This window comes from Pholis gunnellus (assembly GCF_910591455.1).
Source record: "Pholis gunnellus genome assembly, chromosome: 15".
Taxonomy (NCBI): Eukaryota; Metazoa; Chordata; class Actinopteri; order Perciformes; family Pholidae; genus Pholis; species Pholis gunnellus.
This window is the reverse complement of record NC_136542.1, coordinates 2,635,856-2,659,396: the sequence shown is the minus strand read 5'-3', so window position 1 is coordinate 2,659,396 and position 23,541 is coordinate 2,635,856. Positions and strand designations below refer to the sequence as shown.

Below are 23,541 nucleotides of genomic sequence, written 5' to 3'. Positions count from 1 at the left end.
CTGCAACGTACGGGATGAAGGTCCGCGGGGTGTTTGTTTCTCAGCAGCAAAACTCCCCAAAACGTGAGATTAACAGCGTTACACACTCAGATACACTGACACAACATCTGGATCTGTAAACCGGCATGCAACCCAGTGAAAGGTCTCTTCTTCAGCAGGCGTACTGCTGCACAAGGAGACCTGTCTAGTGAGCTCCTTCACTTATTTACATTAGAGTTGTACTTTAAAACCTTGATAAAGTTTATACAGCAGTTCGGACCTAAACCTGCTGTTTCAAGTGTCCACTTAATGGAACTGAGTCTCGGGGGAAAACGCACCTTCTTCACCCCAAACGACTCCTCATGTGGATTGAGAAACACTTCAATAGTTTTTTGACTAAATCAGAGTCTCTCCGTTAAGTTTTATTCATGTGAACGTGTCATCCAGAGCCCGTATTCATCAGACGTCTAAGAATTAGACTAAAACATGTTCAAACCAGCCAACTTAAGAGCCAAAAAAGCCAATTATTTATTGGATCTTTAGAACATTTAATTTGTAGAAAATCTTTAAAGCTACTGTGAGGAACTTTGATTTTTGTGTTGCTCATCGGTTATTAAACTGAGACTGTTTCATAACCAGCTAAAGGTTCCTCACAGATACTTTAATACCTCCAGTAGAACAAGGATTGAGATATATTCATGATGTATGAATGTGGGGAAAAAACGGGGATGAAAACGTAGGAGACGGGAGTGAAGAGCGAACATGTAACATTTACATTAAGAAAGCTAAATTAATAGTGTATAAAAGTAATTTCTTAAAGAGACTTAATTAGATTTAATATATTTTAGGCCTAGGGTAAAGAATGAATACATGAAATAATCCAGTATTTTCCTTTCCTGTCTCAACATCATTTAGACTTCACGTCTGGAACAAAAGGCTCCTCAGACTCTTCACATCCTACACGGCTCTGATTGTCAACACATTAGAATATCTCTTTACTTCCTATTTCAACAATATATAGTGTATCTGTGCAAACATTATACATTTATCTTCAGCCGAGTACTTCTGAACCTCAGACCGCTTCCTACAAATATAATAATCTATAAATTCAGATCCAAAAACCTTTTTTTTCTGCAGCACCAGAATAATTCAGTTTCAGGGTAAAGACTTGCATTTCATCTCCCACATCCACATCCTGAAGGCAGCTAATCTCTGGCATCATAATCTCAAAAATAAAAGGGATTCAGGACTTTGCATGAACCCAACTACACCCTGCACACACACAACTGTCAACATCTGCTTTTTGCTTTTTGAAGCCACTCAAAAGTCCCTGTTTTTCCCCTTCCTCCCTCCTCTGTAATCATCACCTCATCAGAAATGTTGTGCTTCTGAAACTCCCTGAAGCAGACGTCACACGTCCCGAGATCAACGTGCCTCTTGGTTTAAAGGCTGCAGGCCTGAAACGCCACGTGAGCCGGTAACTGACACACTTCACCGCTGAGACGACAGAATGTAACTCTCTCCACCTCCCCTGCTGCGTCTCCCTGCATTAGCATTTAGTTGGATTCATTTTGAATACGTGTTGATGCTCATTAAAGCCTCTGACTGGTGTGTTTGTGAGCTCAGGGACAGAGCGTCACATGAGCAGAGCCACACCGCCAAAATAAAATGCACATTGTTGCAATAAAAGGGTTAAATCCTTGATGCGAGAGTCCTGACTGAACTGATCTTAGATGGAGATTATTTTAGAAGAAGAGAGTTTGTAATATTTAAGAAAAACCTCCGCCTCTCTGCCTCTCTGCCTCTCTGCCTCTCTGCCCACAGTTACTGCCGTAGGCTTCGGGAAGATCCGTCCACATAACGGGTGAAAAAACAGATCCTTTTTGGGGGGTTTGTGTTTCCTGCTTTAGTCTTTTAAAATGACCGGCTGCACACAAGACGTTAAAACTGACGCTGGAAAAATAAGTCTGGTTACATTCCAGCGGCTCTGTGAGGAGGAGGAGTGTGGTGAGGACTCAGGGATGAAGGGTCGGGATGAGGAATGACTGCATGGAAGGCTTCAGAGACCACACACACACACACACACACACACACACACACACACACACACACACACACACACACACACACACACACACACACACACACACACACACACACACACACACACACACACACTCAAAGGCTGTGTGGAAGTGATGAGTGACGCCAGATGAGCGATGGATAAGATGAGATGTAAAACAGGACAAAAAAAAAGAAAAGAATCCAGGATCATCCATAATTTATTCAACACTCATGACTTCATTTTGTAAAAGATGTTTCTTTACATGAACGTGTTATTAAAAAAATAAAACTGATGCTCCTCATACATTCGAGGGTCAAGTTAAACTAGAATCAAGTCCAATCCGGTCATTTCTTAAAGATCTTTTGGAAAACAAAAAAAAACTTTTGGGAAAATTGGATTAAATAAATAAATAACATAATTATCTCAAAGCAAAAACTGCAGTAGGCTATATCTTCTATTGATCCAATGGCTAATCATTCTTTTATTTGCATAAACATAATAGATTATACTGCAACATGTTTCACCTTTAAACTGAGATTTATCCGGATTTCTGTCTCTGACGTTTCTTCTTTGTTTTTAAGCAGCACTGGATTCCTCTTTGTTCTTTCTGGAGTTCATTTGAAAACTTTGTTTCGGGTTTAACATCGTGTAAACTAATAGTGACGCCCAACACGAGGCTTTCAAATGACTCTGTGTGTTCAGACAGAAGGTGAAGTGCATTTTGTCTTTCCTCTAAAGTCTTTGCACATCCCGGAGAATGACAGAGAGAAGCCGAGCTTCTGCCTCAACACACTTTAGAAAAACAAGCTTCCTGCATTTAAAGATGGTGGCTGCGCTAATATTTGAAATGCAGTTAAATGCTGTCGTCTACACCCGTTTTATTGTCAGTTTCCAGACCTGACAGAGGTCTGAGCTGCTCCTTTAGACTCCTCGTCATGTTGACATCTCCAGCTGCCCTGTTCCTCTGCAACTACACAGTCCTCTCCTCTTCTACCTCAAGAGAAAACTCATATTCATATATCCTACAAAATAAAGTAGCATTCTTTTCGTGATGAGTGCAAAAAGAGTGGAAAAGGTGGGAACATCTGTCCTAAAAGAGTCCCTTACAATAAACAACTACAAGTGCATCGACTCCCACATTAAAGGAAAATGAGCCTGATGTCAGGAAGAGAAGCTGAATCCATTCTGTTGAGCTGGCAGCATGAAAACATCTCTTTTCTATGTTACAAAATGCTTTTGACAAATCAAACAAACGATGCATGAAATGACTTATTGCTTTAAATATTTGTTCTTCTACTACACGAGATAAACTACTTTGTCTCCTCGCACTCCGCAGGAATCTTTAAGGACGGTTTAGTATCGTAGATCACGACACGCTTCTTCTGTCAACACACACCTACTGTATCAAAAAACGAATAGTGCATTTTACACAGTGTCAATACTCAGCAGAGGACAAGTCCGAGTCCAAGTCATTCCTTCACCCAACGAGCCTCAAGCCGCTCGCTGACTAACTGCTTCTGCTGCCTCCTTCCCTCCTTCCCTCCTCTCTTAGGAAGACTTGTTTTAAACACTGCAGCCGAAGACGACACAATCAAAAACTACCGAGCACGAGTCTTTGTTTGTTTGTTTTTTTGTAAATAAGCAAAACACATTCTCTTAGTTTTAAGTCCGTATTCAGTGATTAGCATGCGACGTCTGGATTCCTTCATGTTCTCCATTTCAAAAGGTTTTTTCCAGGATTTCTTGAATGCATGTGAAGGTTTCTATACGTCATAATCTACATATCACTGACTGACTGTATGGCAGCGATCAAATGTTTTAGTCTTTTATATTTTAATTGTAAACTAAACTTCTTTAGTTCTTTGGATAACACGAAGGTTTTAAAGACGTCTGTTTGGGTTCTGACAGATTTTTAATCGGCCTTTTTAACAGTTTTCTCACATTTTACAGACTGAATTAACAGATCGATGCTTCTTCTTTCCCGTGAAGCGTTCTGCGTCAACAACCCTTCTGTACCGGCACTGACACCACTTTTAATCTCTATCAGCCTCACATACTCTGGCATACGTCACCCCCCCCCTCCCTGACCTCTGACCCCGTCGTGCCTAGAAACAGTGGCAGCGCTGCTAACGTACACAGCGCTGCCCTGCGGCCGACCCGTCGCACCGCTCTCTCTCCTGCCGAGTGTAATCGAGACGTTGTCACAACGCTGCCGTGACGTGTTTACACCGACTGTTGATTTATGCGGCCGGAGAGCGTGCCACGTCCCACCGGATCGTCTGGAACCTAAACACAACCCTCCAGTGGAGCTGGCTTTGGCCCATGTAGGGGGCGAGTGTTTACCCAGCGCCCATCAAGTCTGACTGGTCCCAGGCGACGCGGAGCAGGCGGCGCTGGTTCCTGGACTGGGACGGTGCCATGAAGGGGAGACGAACGAGCTCTTAAATCATCCGGGGCGGCGGATTCCGGGAACGGATTATTAAACTGGAGCGGCGTTATCTCAAGCACCACTTCGTCTTCTAACGTTTACACCTGAGCGCCTCTCTGGTTACCCTGGAGAAATCACCACACGCTGCCCGACCGGCGGATCGACCCTTTACTTCTGGGTTCACACTGCAGGCAACGTGACCAACAACTCAGCAGGAGAGCGTTTACTTCCTGCAAAGATGAGCAACAAGCAATCCATAACAAAAAAACAACATCTGATCAGATTTGGGTTGTTTTTCTTGAGTATCTTAACATTTTAATTGCGTTCAAAAACAACAGATAAACGTGAAGCCTATCGCCACCAGCACCAGCGGCCAATAAAGCTGTAAAAAATGAATTTGATTATTTTCATATAAACGACATCATTAAGTCGTAATTTAATCATCACGTTACTTAAACATTACAAATGTCAACAAACAAATCACTTAAAAATAAGTTGATCGTGGGGGATTATCAACGGGAACATCGGCTTGAAAAAGCGTTCTAGCTCGCGATGAAGAAAGAGAAATTAAAAGGAGATCCTGATTAAAAAAGAAAAAGAAGTACAAGAAAGAACAGACTCATCTATTTATCCTTTATTCATGGTGAAGAGGTTATGATTTATGATTACCTTATTTAAGAGTATAAAAACATTTGTTTCACTAAATATAAGGTTACGTGATTTTGGGATTATTTCGGCAGGATAACCGTTACATCACATTCTTGGCCCATTCACAGGCTCCTGAGATGCTCACTTTCCTCTCTTGTATTTTATATATTGAACGATTTAAACAAATCAAATATGATCTAAATAAACATCCGTTGCGGCCCTAACTGGAATATGTTGTCGCCGAGCTGCTTGCAGTGGGAACACAGTCGAGTAGACGCCAACAGGCAGCGAGATGAATGTAAAGCTCAGTATTTGACTGGAATATTATCTGAAATCATCACTTCCGTCTCTGTTTACAGCCCACACACGTCCATCGCTACAGTGCAAATCACAACAAACAAACCGAGGACTCGAACCACCGGATCCACAACTGAATTCATCCAAAACTAAGTGACATCAAAGTAAATCCTCAGTGAAAAGAACAGCAGAGCTTAGAACACTCAAAAATAAATACACAACCGTATATAGTCCATCATATATCTGTATCACGGGAAGGCCACTTTGCATAAACACTATGGAGGTCAGGATTACAAAACAGGTTATCACACGACTCGTGTGCACACAATAAACTACTCAACGTTCCCAAAAAGCCACTTTCAGCCTCCGAGCATCTGAGAAACACTTTCTGAGACAGAGTCTAGTAAAAAAGATCCAACTGACAACAACTGGCTGATATTTGATTGGTGGGCGGCTTTGGTGCCCAAATACTGATTATGATCCTGTCTGTCTCTCTGTCTCTCTGTCTGTCTGTCTGTCTGTCTGTCTCTCTGTCTGTCTGTCTGTCTGTCTGTCTGTCTCTCTGTCTGTCTGTCTCTCTGTCTGTCTGTCTCTCTGTCTGTCTGTCTGTCTGTCTCTCTGTCTGTCTGTCTGTCTCTCTGTCTGTCTGTCTGTCTGTCTCTCTGTCTGTCTGTCTGTCTGTCTCTCTCTCTGTCTCTTTGAGGAATAATCAGAAGTTATTAAATGTGCCACAGTGCAACTTTGGCATATTACAGAGATCTAATGAACACAACAGGAATATATCTGAAGATATGTGCTACAATGACACAAAAGACAATTATGTTATAAGAACAAAATGAAAAGAAATTACAGTAGTTACTTTTAATATTGATCTAAATGTTGCTAACTCCAGTCCTTTGCTTTATGGACAAACGCTTCTACAGCACGAATCCTCCATTTATTTATGTTTTAGTGATAACAATGATTTTTATTTAATAGTTAGAATAAACTCACATCATTAGATGTTTGTGAAAGAACTTCTATGTTGTGTGTAAATATATATTTGGTTGCAGCCACCATTCTATCCTCCTTTAGCCAGCAATAAGCTACGCTGTCCAAGTCCAATGAAGAAACAATAACCGGTTACTTTACACCGAGGGAGGACGATGAAGAGACTAAACCAACAAAGGGAGAATAAACGGAGTTGATGAGCTGATGGTGATGACGATGATTTTCACTGTGCAAAGTCCAGAAATGATTTCTCATTCCTCTGAGATGACGACATGAATGAAATGAAAGGCAAGACGGTTCACCTCAAGCTGGAAACAATAAATATCCTAATATATATATATATTTATTTATTCATATATATTTATTTCTGATTAATTTGCCATCTCTTAAGTTGGGAGAACAGCCACTGCTTCACGTCATTTTGTTCCCTCCGTCAATAGAATATTGAGTAAAATTACACAAAACCAAATATCAGCATGTCGAACACCAAACAGTCCAGAAGAGTTTAACATTATGGCAATTTAGGTTTCCTGTTGATTTTGTGCGTTTTTTAAAAGGCAATGTGCCTTTTTATTTTATTTTATAACAATACATTTTTTGGGGCTCAAATTGATGTTGGAATGGCATTTTGAGAAGATGTTACCTCGCTCTCTGTCCAGATGTCCAGGACCATCCAGAGCCTCTGTGACCGCAGTCACAAACGTCTCAGGGGTCTGTTGTTGTTGTTGTTGTTGTTGTTGTTGTTGTTGTTTACTAGTGTCTCTTGTTAGTTGATTGTGGCGGCCTGTTCCTTCTCAGCCTTCTCTTTGGCCTTCTCCTTCTCGATCAGCTTCTCCTCCTTCTGCAGCATCACCATGATGTCGGCCACCTGCGTGGTGGAGATGTCGATATCCTCCTTGTCGATCAGTTCCACCACCTGAGAACGCAGGACAGAAGGAATTAATCGAAGCCTTTCAGAACGTGGTTTCAAATCTTAAACGGCTCGGCTAGAATCTGCTGATTTGACCGACATGATCTCAGACGCCGTGTTAAATGAAGCTGTGAAGCTGCAGACGTCCCGGAAAACCTCCGAAAAACTACACCACGAGTCACTTCCTGTCCACGTACTTTGATGACGTCGTCGATGTCGATCTTCCCGTCCTTGTTGTCGTCGAGCGCCTCGGCGATGCTCTGCAGCTTGTGCTCTGGAATGTTCTGGATCTGCCGCATGACGTCGATCAGCTCGCCGATGCTGATGAGGTTCTCCCTGAAGGTGTAGAACAGACTGCATACAGGAAACGGTGTGTGTGTAACCAAGCGCAGCGAAAAATGCGGTGGAGAAGTGTCGAGGCCAACATGCTGCATTTCAAGGTCCCCGGATCACACCAACCAAACCGATTTCTGTTTTAAAGCTTCAGTTACAAACGCTGCAGAATAGAATTTCGGTCAAAGCTAAAAGTGAATTCATGCTCCTCAAAATGATTAGTGGGGATGCACCGATACCAATAATGGGCCGATCCATTCAAGTCTGTGTGTTTATACTTTATGAATGATTCACTAGAATCTTAAAAAAAGTTTCTTTCTTAAAAAAACTATTTGTTGCTTCACAACACAGTTTACACTTGAACTGTAATTGTAAGTTGCTGGTGTACAACTTACTTACTATGTATTCATTTTTCACATTATGTGAACAGCAGTGAGTGAGGCAGTTGACCCATGAAAGGAAGGATCCCAGCCTTCCACACAGTGAGGAACGCAGCTCATCGACTCATCACTGCTGTTGAATCGGACCGGTGCATCCTTAATGAATAGATGGTTTAAATGATTTGTTTTTAAAGCAGGTAAATATCGTTTTATGCTCAGAAATGGCAGCAAACAGAATCAATTGAGCCAATTCTTATTTCAGTTATTAAATCAGACTTCTAATATTCACATCCCTCACAAAAACTAAACAAGTTTGGACTTTCTTAAATCGTTCAAATCAAGCAGTTTGAGTTCGATCTTTTGTATTCAAACTGATTTCATTTATCCGGGAGCGTTAACAGTTTATTAAAGTGGCAGCACAGCAAACCATCGGGGAGCACCTTTGGGTGTTGGGAGCAAAAATGGAAGCTGGTTGATTTTTGTTTTGAGCACAATGTTCAGCAGCTGACGCTTGAAAAACCACAATGCATTGTTAGCATTTAGCAAGCAAGCAGATGCCGGTTCACCACAGTTCCGCTTACCTTTTGGCATCATAATGTTTAGTAAAGAATAATCTGTAACATTTTAAGTGAATCAAAATTTGTTTTTTCATTTGTAAACTAAAAACTGGCGTAATAACTGACAGCATGTGTTTTGTTTTGTTGTCCCTTGTTTTCATCTCCACCAGCATTTTACAGTGAAAGTGATGAAGATGAGGATGACAGTGAGGAAGAGGATGATGGTAATGACAGTTCCAGTATAAAAAAACAGATCACTGCTCAAAAAAACAAGAACAAAGTATTGAATATTTTAAACATATTAGCTGTAAACATTAGTTAGAGCTCGGTAGACTTCATTGACTCTTGTGAGCCACTACAGACACACTGTGGCGTTTGAAACAGCACATTCAGTTCTTACCCGACAGGCGGGGTGGCCCCGCTGTCCACCTGGCCGTCCAGGATGATCTTGTCCTTCTCCAGCTCCCCGATGATCTTGCCGATGCGACCGATCATGCGGTTCACTCTCTTGGACAGACGCTGGCTCGCCTTGGACTCCTCGAGCGCCTTTTCTTGCCCGGTCTTGGAGAGCTCCTTCTTTATCTCCTCCAGATCCTGCAAGCAAAAAAAGACAGAATACTCTTTTAAACCTCTAGAACATTTGATTTGAATGGCAATAAATCTCGTCTCTGTGTAACAACTACAGCTCGGGCACCTCGTTGTATTCCTGGACATCGTCCTTCAGTTCTTCGAGCTCTTCTTTCTCCAGAGTCAGCAGCCTCTTCTGGTCCTTCAGCTTCGAGCACGCATCACTCAACAGGTCAATCTCCTCTTTGGTGATCTCCTCACCCTGGAACACAAACACACGGTTAAAGCTCCTAAATGTCAGAAACAACATCCATTACTTGGATTAAAACTTCTAGGAAAATGTCATTTAAAACATACAGTATGTTCTTAGAAGCAGACTCAATGAAAACTGCTTTACAGACTACTTTTTAGAAACCGAATGATAAACTTGTGCTCATATTTTCCCTCCAAAATGGATACAAAGTAGGGTCAAAAAGTCCATCCACCGAACAAGTACCACATGTGCATTTAATACAAACCCAAATAAGAGACCAACCTAAACACACACAAGGGTAAAAGAGGGGAAGCTCTAGAGGACACTGGGATACCCTCCATAACCCCAAAGCACATGACCACACGATGAAGAGAACTCTGTGGAGCTACAGAAGCTGCTGGTTACAGAGGGGGAAAGGTTCAACTCTTCTCAGTGACATCGCCGAGGAGGATGGAGAAGGAAAAGAGGAGGAGGAGGAGGAGGAGGAGGAGTCCTGATAGATGTGGTCCAAACAGAATTTGCAAATCATATTTAGCATTTCTTCAAGCTAGTCAGAGCAACAGATGAGAGGGGGTTTCTTTAATTTAATAAGCGAGGAAATGCTGCTAAGTGTTCGTCCCGCTTAAGAACACACAAAGCTGAATTTGAGCATTTGTGGTTTGCCCTCACGTCTGTCAACATTCATCTCATCGAGCCAGTTAAACCTCACATTTAAGAGTTACTTGTGTAATTCAGAGTATTTCACTCCTACTGAACTTTTGATCAAATAGCAGTCTGCAAAAAGGTTTTTTTTTTTAAATGCCAGAATTATATGCAAGTGCTGTTTGCCCCTCATCTGGGTGGGTCCGCTCAGAGGAAGATATAGTGTGCGTGCAGGGATGAACTGGTAGAGATGTGAGGAAAGACATCGTTAAACCTAACCTGTAAGCGCAGGAATCTCTGCCACTGTTCAAACTGCGTCGTGCAGAAGTGATCAAATGAAAAAGTGGCAACAAGTGAGTGACAAATGAATCAAGAAACAAGAAACAAAATAGCAAACATGAATGTTTTGTGCTGGTCGAAGGTTAGAGGTTCCACTAAAGAAAGAGTCGAGTTCATTTGATGTAAAAACACATCTCTGATGCTTAGTGCAGCTGTAAAGAGGACATAGTTTGTTTGTTTTTCTTTAGAAGTTTGCCAGAAACATTAATGTACAAATTGCAACAAAATGTCAATTAATTTGTAAGCAGCATTTAAAAAAGGCACAAGGAGCAGGATTCTCCTTAAAATCTGATTATAGAGAAGGTGCCAGATCGTAAGAGGCACTCGTGCAATAGAAAGCTTCAAAAATGGCAAACACAGCGCCAGGAAAGTCCAAATATAGAGAGGCAAAAAGCCGAGAGGCCAAAGCTCATTACAAAACATGAGGGGATCTCAGGTTGGCTTTCATCCGCTGGCGAGCAGCCTAACCCCCGCTGAGCCGGGGAGGAGAGGCCAACTTTGAATGTCGTGCTTACACAACCGACAAAACCCTACTCGTTGAGACTTTAACACAGATCTACTGATCTCACAGGTGTGGAGACGTTACCTTGATTGCCTCTATGACCGGTGCCGTATCCCTCAGCGTCTCTGAACGAGCAGCCGTGTCGGCTTTAGCCAGCTCGGCTTCAAACTCCAGCTCATCCTGTAGAGGACAGAGACGGAGGCAACGGATTAAAGAAAGTCATGAAAGTGGAAGAAGTCCGGCTTATAATCCGTAGGATAACATAGACATGGCGCCTCATGCATTTAGCTGAAGTTTTCACAATTAAAAACACGTCATGAGCTGGCGTGGAAACAGGTTCAGCAGGCTGTGAATCGTACCAACACAAGCTTTAAAACGTTGGTTTTATCACTATTATTTCATCAAATTGTAACTCGTAACTTGTCAAAGTAACTCAAATATTGTCTTAAAAACTAAGCTTCATTGTATTGTTACCCTGGCAGCCTTCTCTGCAGCGTCCGCCAGCCTCTCCATCTCCCGGTCCTTGTTGTCCTGGCGTATGACCGCCTGCTCCCGCAGCGTGGTCTCCAGCTTGGCCTTGTTGTCCACTTTGGAGAGCGCCATCTCCGCCACCATCAACTGGGCCTCCTTCGTCTGGGAAAAGAGGAGGATAGAGCAGAATACTAAAAGATATAGTTATATACATTTCAAAACATAAGCACAAACGAAACCTTAAATGCCCGCGGCTGAGATACACCGCTTTACTGAAGCCGTTATCTACGACCTCATCAAAGACTGTTTTTGTCGATGGAGTCTTGTGGCTTTGAAGAGACAACATAGATGGATGCAACAGCTCCGGTGTCCTGTCTGACTGCAAGGTGAAGCAGTACAAATATTAAAAATATTTTTTTAAGGTGTCTAAAATACGTCCACGCTCTCGTGCTGGTACTCCTGTCTGTTTGTCCAAACTGGGGGCTCGGGCGACCACCGTCTACTGTATGATGAATACAACCCCCACTTCAAAAACATCCAGACTGTGCCTTTAACTTACCACCATCTCGGGCAGCGTCTGCAGTGTGGTCTTCAGCTGGTCGGCGGGGGACAGGGTGTCGGGGAGGAACATGGCTCGAGACAGCAGCAGCAGGGACGTGGGGATCTGCTGCTTCAGATGAAGCTCGAGCCACTACAAGAGCCCAACACGACAGAGGTTACGACAAATACGGGATCAAACAAGAACAATAAGACCATTTCAAATCTCCTTCAACTTCCATAACCTTATTGTTTGAGTCTGTATAACCTCTGTGAACGAGAGAATCAGGGAAAGGAGTAATATTGTGTTAGCTTCAGGTTCCTCTCAGACCACAAATAGATTAGATTAGATTTTACATGTGCACTTTACGATGCAATCGTTAAACTCTGCAGGATTAATCACGTCTAGTCAGTCAAACTTCATGACATTTAACAGTGAAGATTAAAGTAACACACCAAAGAAATAAAAAAATAATGGGGCAATAATGAGACATCTTAAGGCGGTAAGACTTTAACAATGAAGTTCTGTAACTGAGGCAAAAGAGTTAAACCCTGAAAGTATCCTCCATCGCTGTCTGCTGTTGGTACCTGGATGAGTTGCTCTCTCAGTCGGTCTTCTGTGACTCCCAGAGACCTCATCCCTCGGGCGCGACAGGCTGCCTGCACCTCGTTCACGCTCAGACTCTCCACGCCTTCCTCCGCTATCAGCTGGAACCAACGAGAGCGCACACAAGAGCTTCCAGTGACCAACCAGCCTCCATCTTAAATGGCGTCAAACATTTCAAATGAAAGTAAAATGCCTCGTACCTTGTCGTCCGCCCGGATGGTCCTCAGCTTCATGATGAGCTGGAAGCGGAGGAAGTTGTTGGTCCCGATGGACTGGAGCTCCAGGAGGCGGCAGAGCGCCACCAGCTGAGGTCGGGTCAGGTTGTCCAGAGTCAGCTCGTCCTCGAACAGCTTGGAGAATCTCATGATCTGCTCGTTACTGGGACGTTCCCCGGAGTCCCGGATCTACAAAGGTGATAAAGTGATGACTTGTAACTCATTCTGGATGAGCGAAGTCATGCTTTTAATTAAAAAATACTTGTTTTTAAAAAACCTAAACTATGAGTCCAGACTACAACGGCATTATATATATATATATATATATATATATATATATATATATATATATATATATATATATATATATATATTTGCGCTCTTTCCTAGTTTGCAATGCAACTGTTGCACAAACATTTCTTTGAGGATAAATAAGATAAGACAGAACTTTATTAATCCCGAAGGAAAACATAAAAATGTTTAAAAGAAAACACAGAAGTCTAACAAATATAAAGTGTAAAAGGAGTTACATTAACAACAGAAAAGCAATAAGAGTAAGATACATTTAAGTCTTATCTTATCATGCAGCTTTTTTTATAACTGTTTAAAATAAACTTATCAGAATGCTGAACTGTCCCGTTTTTACATTTATGACCTATTTGACTTTCATAGAATAAACACTTCGTTGTTTCCTCCACCAGAGGGCGAAGACGGGCTACACTGAGCCCGTCTTCACTCCCTGCAGGAGGCCCTGCCTCAGCCAGCGCAGACACCCACCTTCTGGAAGAAGGTGGAGAACTCCTCCGTCACGTTCCCCTGAGCCGCCTTGTTGCGCAGAGCGATCTCCTCGATGGTGTCCTGCAAGAACTTGGCCATCTCCAGTTTGACCCTCAGCTCCGTTTTCAACCTCTCCTCCTAAGAAACAGCAAGTTACAAATACAACGAATAACTCTTCATGATAACTATTACAGAGAGTGTTGTTAACTATGTGGTCAAATAGAATCTACTATTAATAGTCGTATTGCAGTATTGATTTACAACATATGTGAGGTCAATGCGTCTGTATAAATTGGTAATTTATCATCATAGTCTGCAAGAATACCGAATACTGGTTCCAGCTTCTCAAATATGAGGATTAGATTCTTTTCTTTGTCTTAAATGATAGTAAACTGAAGATCTTTGGACTAAATAAAACAAGCAATTTAAATAAATCCCCTTGATCCATTAATCGAGCAGATTAATGGATGATGATGATCGATAGTTGCAGCCTTATTTGAGCTGCTGTGCCTCAAACCAACGTGGACCTAAAACTGGGCTACAACTTTAAATAAATTGCTCCAAAAATTTGCAAAACTAACCCCCGGCATTGACTTCGTGCATCTTGACTGCATCATGCAGCCCGGCTGTATTTTACCTTCTTTGACTTGGTCTCGAAGGTGGACGGCAGCATGTTGGGGAAGAGTTTCAGAGCCACGGGGAGCAGGAACTCCATGAAGGGGACGATGATGAACACCAGGAAGGGAAGAAGTCTGAAGACGTCGGCACACGTTCTGAGGAACTGGGGAGAAAAAAATTTCAAAAATGGAATTAGAACGTTCTCCTTAAAAATGAGGACTTGTAAAGAACTCGTGATATCCTGAACGCCCGTGGTTAGTATTGATAAACTGGTGCCGTTGGTCTGCATGTACTGTTTATTTCACCAGTTTATTTCCCACCAGGCCGACGTTCGTCTCTGCCTCCAGCAGAGAGCAGCAGCGAGAGGAAAAAGCCAGCGTGTGAAAATGTTTACCTCATCTTCCTTTGTCTCTCGGTACAATCGCCCCGGCTCAATCCCTCTGGTTTCAACAGTCAGCACTTCTAACCCCGTCCCCATACATCTCCACGGCAACAGAAACCTCCTAATTCACTGGTGTCGTTGTTCGGCGTGGAGCCGTGGACCAAAGTGAACATTCTGCCTCACAAGGCTCAGAAACTGTCCTCTTAAGGCCAAAACGGGGAAGCACGTCTGTTCTGCATGAACCTGAACAATCCTCAGAGTACAGAGGCGGCCGGGCGAACACTGGTCCGCTTCATTGTACAGCTGTCCGGCCGCGGCTTTGTGAACCCGCCGTCCAGCGGCACAATCCCAGCCAGCCATCTACAGAAACGTCCCCGAGGGGAGAAGGCCGGAACACGAGTCCTCCTTTTCTCCACCCTTTTCCACCTGCATGTCACAGGACCAGTAGGGTGAAGGATTTAGGCCAGCACGAGTGAAAAGGCCTTTGTCCGCAGCCCCATTGACATGTATATCATCTCCCAGAATTCCACATGAAAGGAGGGAGGAGGAGGAGGCGGGGGGGGGGGGGGGGACAGATTAAAATAGAAGAAGCCTTAAAACGGAGGCCTGAGAATCGTATGTGAATATGAAAGGAGGAGATTAAGGAGGCAAATGCAGTGCAGGTTAGATGAATGGGGCGTAGATGGACTGTGAGGGAGTCAGCTGCATTTGAAAAGGTGCCGATGGGATGGTGGTGGGGGGGGGGGGGGGGGGGGGGGGGGGGGGGGGCTATTAACACTTCCTACTGTGACTTTAACTCAATCACACAGAGCTGGAACATGTTGAATGCGTAGACTGTGGGGGGGTTTAAAGCTTTTGTTTTACATGTTTTGTGGAGTTTTATCGACTGTAATGCCGTTACTGATTACGTTATGTGATTTTGCATTCATTTCCAAATTGTGAAATATACCGATATTGTAAAGTAACTGCGTGTACTTATGCACTATTGCATTTAAGATGGTATTAAACTGAGATCATTATTATTTATCTGTCAGATAAAGGGGATTCAAATTCTCAATCTGACTAGAAGTAATTCAGATAAAAGGTAAATGTTGAGTCATTTTCTCATTAATCTTCCTCAATTATTACCAATAATAAATGTTCATCTTTGAGCTGTTATTGTGATCTTCTAAAAGAAGAACAACAGTGACTGAAAAAGCTCTTCTTTGTACTGTTGCAACATCCTTTTGCAAGGCATGATGAGAGGCCCCGCTGTCATCACACGGCAGTGAGACGAGTGAAGCTACATAGTAAACATTCCTCTGCACTGATGTCTGCATGTGTAACACCTTCAGACCATTGGAGCAGCTGTCCTGTGTTCACGTTCAAGAATTTACATCGAAGCATTTACAGCGAGGCTGCTGAGTGAATTCTGTTTATTTTGTGTTTTAACTCACTTTATCTGGTTGAATAGCAAAAGCAGTGTGGCAGCAGCAATGCTGATTGTGTCCACTGAGTCTGTACCGTCCTGCACCGCTGAGAGACTTGTGAGCAGTGAGTGTGTCCCGAGCTGACCGGCGCATCTGCCCTGCAATGACTTCAGTGCCAGAACCTGCACCAGACTGCTGCAGAGCTCAATATCGACGGGGAAAGCAGAGTTTTCCTGCTCATGGAGCTGTGCCGGCAGTGCCTACATGTACCAAGATGCATTGGGGTTCCCACCGGCCGAATGCTCTTGCATTTTGCAGCTGTGATCTCAGCTTTCTGGGTCAATCACTGAGGCATTTATTGCTTCCATCGACTACATCTACCATCAACATAGAGAGGTGGAGATCTTTCCCTTTAGCTGAGGAGTTATGGAATCAAAGATTCTTCACATGAAGCTTCTTCCTGAAGAGCTTCACTCAGGCAACACGATCCGCTGAGCGCCCGACGACGAGTGAACGCTCAGCGTGCAGCCAATTTCTCTGATTGATCCCATTAGGTTTGAGAAGCTGTGGATTAAACCTAACAGAACAAGATGTCTGAGCTGTCAGACTTAAACCAGGCAGAGTCATCTCTGGTGTCTAAACTCATGCTGGTTACTCTGTACACTCTGAGTCACACTGGGGAAAAAACTCACTTCCATTTACTGGAAACACTGACTGGACACACGGTTTAAATACTTCTGTTTATGTTCAAATACAATTTTCTGTAATTGGACAGACCGTTGAATGACTAACAGAGCAGTCTGTATTCTTACCAGATGGGGTCAAAATGTACCAGTAATTTGACACGACAAAAAGATTTGTCAGCTGCAGCTAGCTGGCTTATTACGCTACCATTAGCTCCGTGAAATGTCTTTTAAATCTTTCCAGCAGACTCAGTTGCAGACAAAACCCCGCTAAGAGTCTCCCGTATGCACTTGATGACAACATGCATGATGCGGTACTAAAAGGCTAAAGCTGCATGTCCAAAGCCCAAAAAAAAAATCAGCATCCACCCTGCTGTGCCGAGTCACGGCTGCTATGTTTACACAGACGTTGTTCACGGGGGGGGGGGGGGGGTTAAAGCTGCATCATCACTGGTAGCAAAGAGAAAAGGAAGCGATATGGTGGAAAACTACGCTGATCTCTGCATGCTACTCAGTGAACAGACACGCTTTGGGGCTGCTCTTATGCTAGTATCACTGAATATGGTCCAAAAAGTCCTTTGTAGCCAAATAAACTCACATTTTATACATTTATTTTCTGAAGACTTTGAATACTGGATGTCAGCTTTGAGTGTCGGGCTACAATAGAGCTGCTCACAAGCCAAATGTGTAACAATGATGTTGTGCTGAGGCAGGGTAGTGGTGGCATCGGAGTGCTTTACAAGCAAAGCATGGCCCTTTAAATAAATACATTTAATAAAACCATCATTTGAACACATTTGCTCTCCAGAGAAAGCCTTTCATGATGACAGGATGTCTATATTTCTTCCCCTGCAGACCTCACCTGTCTCCTCTCGCGGCGGGACAGCGGGTGTCCGTTCAACACCGTCCACAGCATTCTTCCTGCGATGGTGGTATCGATCCACAGCAGCCTGAAGCCGTGGTAGTAGTGCTTGACCTCGTCTACCACCCACTGTCGGAGCGTCCGTCTCACAGGCGCTGCGTCCAGCGTGGGGCTGTACACCGGCCCTCCTTCCTCTAGCTTCTTCTTATTGTCCTTTAGCGAACGCAGGGACTTCTCCACCTTGGAGTCGTCCCACCTCCTCCTCGAGGTGTGTATCCACCTCACACCGGGGACGTCCCGCGGTCGCGCTAGCGTCCACTGGGTCCCCGCTGTGACTGCGGGGTACGCCGAAGAAGAGGCCCCCGACACGAAAGCACAGTAGAGGCGCTGTGAGTCCGGGCTCTGGCAGGAGCCCATGTATCCGTCCGATGAGGGGACCGAGGGGCCGAGTGAAGACACCTGGGCAAAACTGCCAAGTCGTCTGAGGGAAAAATAAATCATTGAAATACAATATCAGCCATAAGAAAACTCAAAATAACACCGAAATCAAAAAGATGATCTTTGGAAAGGTAAAGGTGTACCAGGTGTCGCATGCAACCGTGACGAAACACAAGAGACCAAGACATCATAAAGATTACCTCGAGGTTAGATTTGAGATAAATGGGCAGAGAATCGAAGATAAAGCAGCATCAACTCTTTAAAAGACCTCTAAACTGATTCAAGACATTTCATATTGTACACGCTTTTTTAAAAGTCTTACGTTTTCATTTAATAAAAAAGTTACTTTCACATGTTTGGAGGAAACACAGAGACTGAAGAAGCCTCGCGTGTGATTGGCTTACGTTTGGCTGGAGAGTCTTAGAGCTGTGCAGTTGAAACAGGCTCCATCTTGTACTTTCCCTGAAAAGAAAAACACAACATGAGCTGCTGTGTTCTGATGATCAGCCAATAGACAAGATGGGACACACACACACACACACACAGAGAGCATAAATAGGGATTTCGTCAACTGCTGTTGATGGGAAAATAAGCAAGTTCAGCAGCTTTCCACACGTTGTGACAGGTCTGACACACAGCGCTGTTATCTGGTTATGCATTAACATGATATGAGGTGAAGCCTCCTGATAGTGTTCCTAAGAATCAGTGGCAATCTTGCCTCAGGCTCCACTAATGTAATACCTGTATATGTCTTGGCATACGGCCTGAACGATTCATTCATTTTCTCTTGCGGTTTCATTTTCGTTGCTATACTTCATATATATCTCTGCCAAACAAATGCAGTGTTCTTCTTCTGTCTTTACACTGATCTGGATGTTCAGCCACCCTGTGAGGCCCACCGTGAGGCTCCCGCACCCCAGAGGCCGCTGTCAGCGCGACACACACACACACGACGAGTGAAGGGCGGAGTGGTGAGACACTTCCGACCAATCCCGTCAGAGCACATGGCCTAACCACGCCTCTCCTTCGGGCTCTCACATGGCCGGCTGGAGTGAATCCAGCAAAGGCCTGGTTGAACATGGCAGGCTGTGGCCGGTAGGCCAGAGGACACCGAGTTTACTGGAACAGTGTCACCTTTGTGGCTGAAAGGCGGCCTACTGTAGCGCAGAGAGAACATCCTGGAAATACAGTAGATTACCGTAAACCTACAGCATTCACCTGAGCTGTACAGTCCAACCTCAGGCCTCTGTCTCTGATCCTCTCGGGCTCTTTCAGTCCAACATGTGTCACATTGGGTGGGAAATTTTGTAATTGTGGTTGCACAACTATTAGATATCACAATGCCCATACTTTGGAGGATTTTCACTTTACTCAAAAGATATTTGAAGCTACATTTAAAAACATGAATAGGAGCTTTGAATCTGAAAGACATTGCATTCAGTACAGCCCTACACACACACACACACATATATACTGTATATGTGTGTCTGCCATGTCAAAATGTTGGTAAATGATTAAATATATTTTGCATCATGGCTAAGAGTGTGCGACTGTCTTTACTTTACACAACCCGACATATAACTTATCTTAAATTGTTAACTTCACCCGTCTGCACGGTTTAAGTCTCCGTTTGTCCGGTAACGTGGTCACGTCTTGCTGCGTAGCCGCATAATTACGGAATAGAAAGATCATGACTCATGCTTCAAACCTCATTCGAGGAAAGTCAAACTCAAGAAGATGTTCTTTAAGCTGCAATAGAAAACCCAAGTAGGTTTAATAGACATAGAATAATAAACACGGTAGCAACATAGTATTTTACATATGTCCTAACGCTACCATATTCTTTGTCATCGAGCTCAATGTTGATCAACTGTATCTGGTATTTATGAAGTATTGTCTGCTGAACCTGCTGATCCAAACTATATGACAATATTTAAGATTCTGCACCAATCTTTATTGACTTTTTAAGCATCACTATTGCAATTGTAAAGTATTGTGCATGAATTGGTCATTTGTTGCTGATCAAACTACACGAGGTCTGGGGGCCTTGAAGGGTCATAACTGGGTCAGGTCCTGCAGGACTTTTACCTGCTGCAGCCACTAACTCATGTGTGACCTGCAGCCTGCAGCCGTTTCCTGCTTAAACACTTCCTCGTGCACTGTGTGTGTGAGTGTGCGGCCTGGAGCCAGTTCAACACATCAGCTGTGAAAAGCAGCAAAAGAACAGGACTGTTCTTACAATGGGACAACTTTCTTTCCATTCGACACAGAACACTAAACAGCACAATCCTGTGCTCTAAATCCAGAGCCAGCAGGAGCTTCATCCGCACTCTTTAGAGGTTTGTTACCTTCCCCAGTGGCCACTTGAAAACAAACCATAGCTTGGAAGCTAAAGCGACATGGACTCAAAACAAGCGTGTTTATTGGACAGTATGTTGGTAAGCTCACGTCCAGACTGCGGTGAGTTTGGACGTACGCCTGACTCTCCGAGTATGTAGCTTTAATGGCTGTCAAATATCAAGCATCGCCTTCCACTGTGTCCATAAAACATGATGTCTCTGGGTCTTGTCTGACCCGTTATTGTTTCTCCTGTAGTTTATTGGCGCTGTGTTGGGTAATGCCGTAATCTTTACCACTTCTGCCCTTGCAACCTTTGTTTGATGACTGCTTGGCCAAGACGGCATGCTGGTCAATGTTCAGCAAGTCAATGCAGGACCTAAAAGCCCCGTTGGTCGTCCACCATACTACAGTATACTACTGTATCACATAATAGCGCTCGGGTCAGCAGAATTGGTTGAGATTATCCTGTCTCAGGTAGAGTTATAAGAGGCACTGACCTTTCTTCAATTTGTGTGATAGTCCGGGCCTAAAGCCAAGAGCTCAGTCCGGCCGGTGCAGACTGACAAACTGACCCTCTCTTCTATTTATAAGCGCAGCGTTAATGTACCAACTACAGACGTGCAGACATAAAACTATTTCCTCTGTGGCTTGTCCTCTAATATCTTCAATTCCACTCACTGACTCACTGCGACACACACAAATAAGAGCATTCCTCTGAAAAGATGGGAACAGGAATCACATTAATGTGTTTTAGTCCGTTAAAGTGGATTACTAATATATTAGTCTTAACTTTTTATTCTAATGAACTGAAAAGACGGCAGCGCCTGCAGATGTGGCGGCTAGTAGCTCACTCAAGCTACGCTACATTTTATTTTTTTATATTCTTTTGTTATTTTTTCGCCTTTATTACCAAAGCACCAATGTTTTACATCAAAATATTGAAATGCAGTGTTTTTGTAATTTTCTAAAAATGTAATTGGGAGACCCTTAATGGATATAAACCACACCTGTCAGTGTGTAAAGTACCTGACAAATGAAGGTGCCGCATTAAAGCAACAATGATTAATAACATTTTCCACCCGGAGACATTGAAAGGACAGCTATCATGCTATAAACAGTACGGACAATTCTACATCATATCTACAAATATTACAAAAATTGGTCAATTCTCATTTTGATTTCCCGCAAAAACATTTTCTTGGATAGAGCTTCACAAATACGAAGTGCTTCCTCTGCATCATGTCATACAATGAAAGGCCTACTTTGTGTTATTTTGGCTTTTGGTCAGACAAAGACAGACTATTTATTAATACTTTGAGCAGATAAATGATAAGATAATGAACAAAGCCTCTATTCCCTGTTTGACATTCATGTGTTTAGTCTGTGACACAGAAGTGTAATTAAACCTTTGACATGTTATTGCATCATTTAAACAGTTGACAGCTCGGTTTGTAACACCAGCATCCCCACTGTGCTCCCTGCATCTGCAACATTCAACATGGCCGTGGCTCACATTTCACATCAGCAACAACAAACTGTGCTCCATGGTCGCCAAAACATTAGCACCACACAGAACAATAATGAAGCCATCTTGCGTTAGATGCGGGGCTCTTGTGGATGCTGGATGAACAGATGGAGAGACCCTGCCTGCCACAACAACAGCGACGACGAGCGTGCATCACTAGACTGCAGAGGAAGGAGGGGGCGCGCGCGAGCGCGACGGTGTCCTCAAATAACCTGATTCCAAAAATCATGTTTCTCCCCTTTCTTTTGAATCCTCACCAGAAACAAGGCGCGGTGCCACTCGAGCCAAGCGGCGATAACGCTAAACCGTCCACGCAACACAGCTTTAATGCACAAACAACGATGTGTAGCGTAGAATAATGAAATATAGGCGGTTTAAACATGTGATGCTCAGATATCCTGTCAACCGTCAGTTACCCTCCATCTTCCACCCAAGCTGACTCGGTGCTGGAGCGTTAAATACATCCTCTTCATGCTAATGTGATTAACGTTAAGAGTTATTTATTCTAGGCTCCGCGGACTTAATAAACAGCTGATTAGTTAACTAGAAAGTAACACACGAACATAGAAACACTCACCTTTACCTTTCCTGAATTCGTTCTTTAGCGACCTGGAGGTTTTCATTAAAGGTGCTCGAGACCTCGTAAACAGGATTAACGCCATGAGGCTTTCTGTTTGAACTACCTTTGAACAGTTAACGCTATTTACAAGTAAGTTACACTGTTTTGTTCCAAGATGTCGAAGCAAAATCAGCTGCTAAACGTGGTACATAGAAATACCCCCAAAAAGATATATGTCCTTCTGTACTTTTAAGAAGCTACGACGCATGTATAACTGAAGTTAGGATAATGTAGCTCCATGTCATGCCCTTCCCTTCTACGTAGATGACAACTAACCGGACCAGGTTGCCACGTGACGTCAAACTGGTGTTGTGTGTGTTTTTGTTTAAGCATCGTGTGGCGGGGAGACACTTCCGGTATGCTTAGAAAATAAAAGCCCCGTGTTTCCCCAATCAGAATCAGAACCGTTTATTTGCCAGAGTATGTTACACATGCAAAGGAATTTGACATGGTGGATGGTGCATAGCATTAAACAATCAACACAGTGCAGAAAATAGAAATATATTAGAATTTACAATAAAATATAGTGCACAGACAAACAGATAACAGTACTTTAAACCAGTGTAATGTGAGTGTAATGTAGAAAGTGTCAGGTGTATTTAAATATAGAAACAGTGCAGGGGAGTGTACCGGTGGGAAATTGTCCTGGGGATGACTGAGTCAGTGGGGGTCCCGGGCTTTGTTGATGAACCCAACTGCAGATGGGAAGAAACTGTCCATGTGGCGTGAGGTCTTGTGAGGTCTTGGTCCTGATGGACCGCAGCCTCCTGCCAGATGGAAGGGACTTGTACAGTTTATGTCCAGGGTGAGAGGGGTCGGCTACAATCCTTCTTGCTCGCTCCAGGATCCTTGAAGCGAACAAGACGTTCTGGAGGGACGTCAGATTATGTGAATGTATTTTGTGGGTAACCTCAGTGTGTGTCAAGCATCTATCCGCTGTGTTGATTGGTCATATAACTCTACTTTGTAGATGTATTTAGTAACATATATGGGAGTTTAACATAAGAATAATCCAGTCTTTTCAGTGAAAGACTATAAGTCAACCAAAAATATTATCCTTTTATTAACTCAAACTCAAGTAACATGTAGCTATTTTTGTGTTTTTTCTGATCAATTCTAGTTTTAATTCCCATCTAGATTGTACAGCCTAAAGATGACCATAAATATT

The 23,541-nt window shown here is 43.3% G+C and overlaps 1 protein-coding gene across 7 annotated transcripts; it reads right to left on the bottom strand.

Annotated features, from left to right (window-relative positions):
- Window positions 1–2,243: 2,243 nt before the first annotated feature.
- letm1 (leucine zipper-EF-hand containing transmembrane protein 1) lies at window positions 2,244–22,622 on the bottom strand. Of its 7 annotated transcripts, none has more exons than XM_079174332.1 (15): window positions 22,332–22,622; window positions 18,294–18,351; window positions 17,452–17,932; window positions 14,135–14,278; window positions 13,498–13,635; window positions 12,706–12,909; window positions 12,487–12,606; window positions 11,921–12,052; window positions 11,365–11,523; window positions 10,975–11,070; window positions 10,329–10,361; window positions 9,282–9,416; window positions 8,988–9,181; window positions 7,515–7,671; window positions 2,244–7,323 (listed from the first exon to the last, which is right to left on the bottom strand). In XM_079174332.1, exons 1-15 carry the CDS (start codon window positions 22,414–22,416, stop codon window positions 7,174–7,176), a joined length of 2,286 nt encoding a protein of 761 aa, XP_079030458.1. In that variant the 5' UTR covers window positions 22,417–22,622; the 3' UTR covers window positions 2,244–7,173. The 7 variants fall into 7 exon arrangements, with proteins under 7 accessions (XP_079030458.1, XP_079030460.1, XP_079030459.1 ...); XM_079174334.1 differs by having other exon boundaries at window positions 7,515–7,653; XM_079174333.1 differs by having other exon boundaries at window positions 22,338–22,622.
- Between the last annotated feature and the right edge of the window lie 919 nt (window positions 22,623–23,541).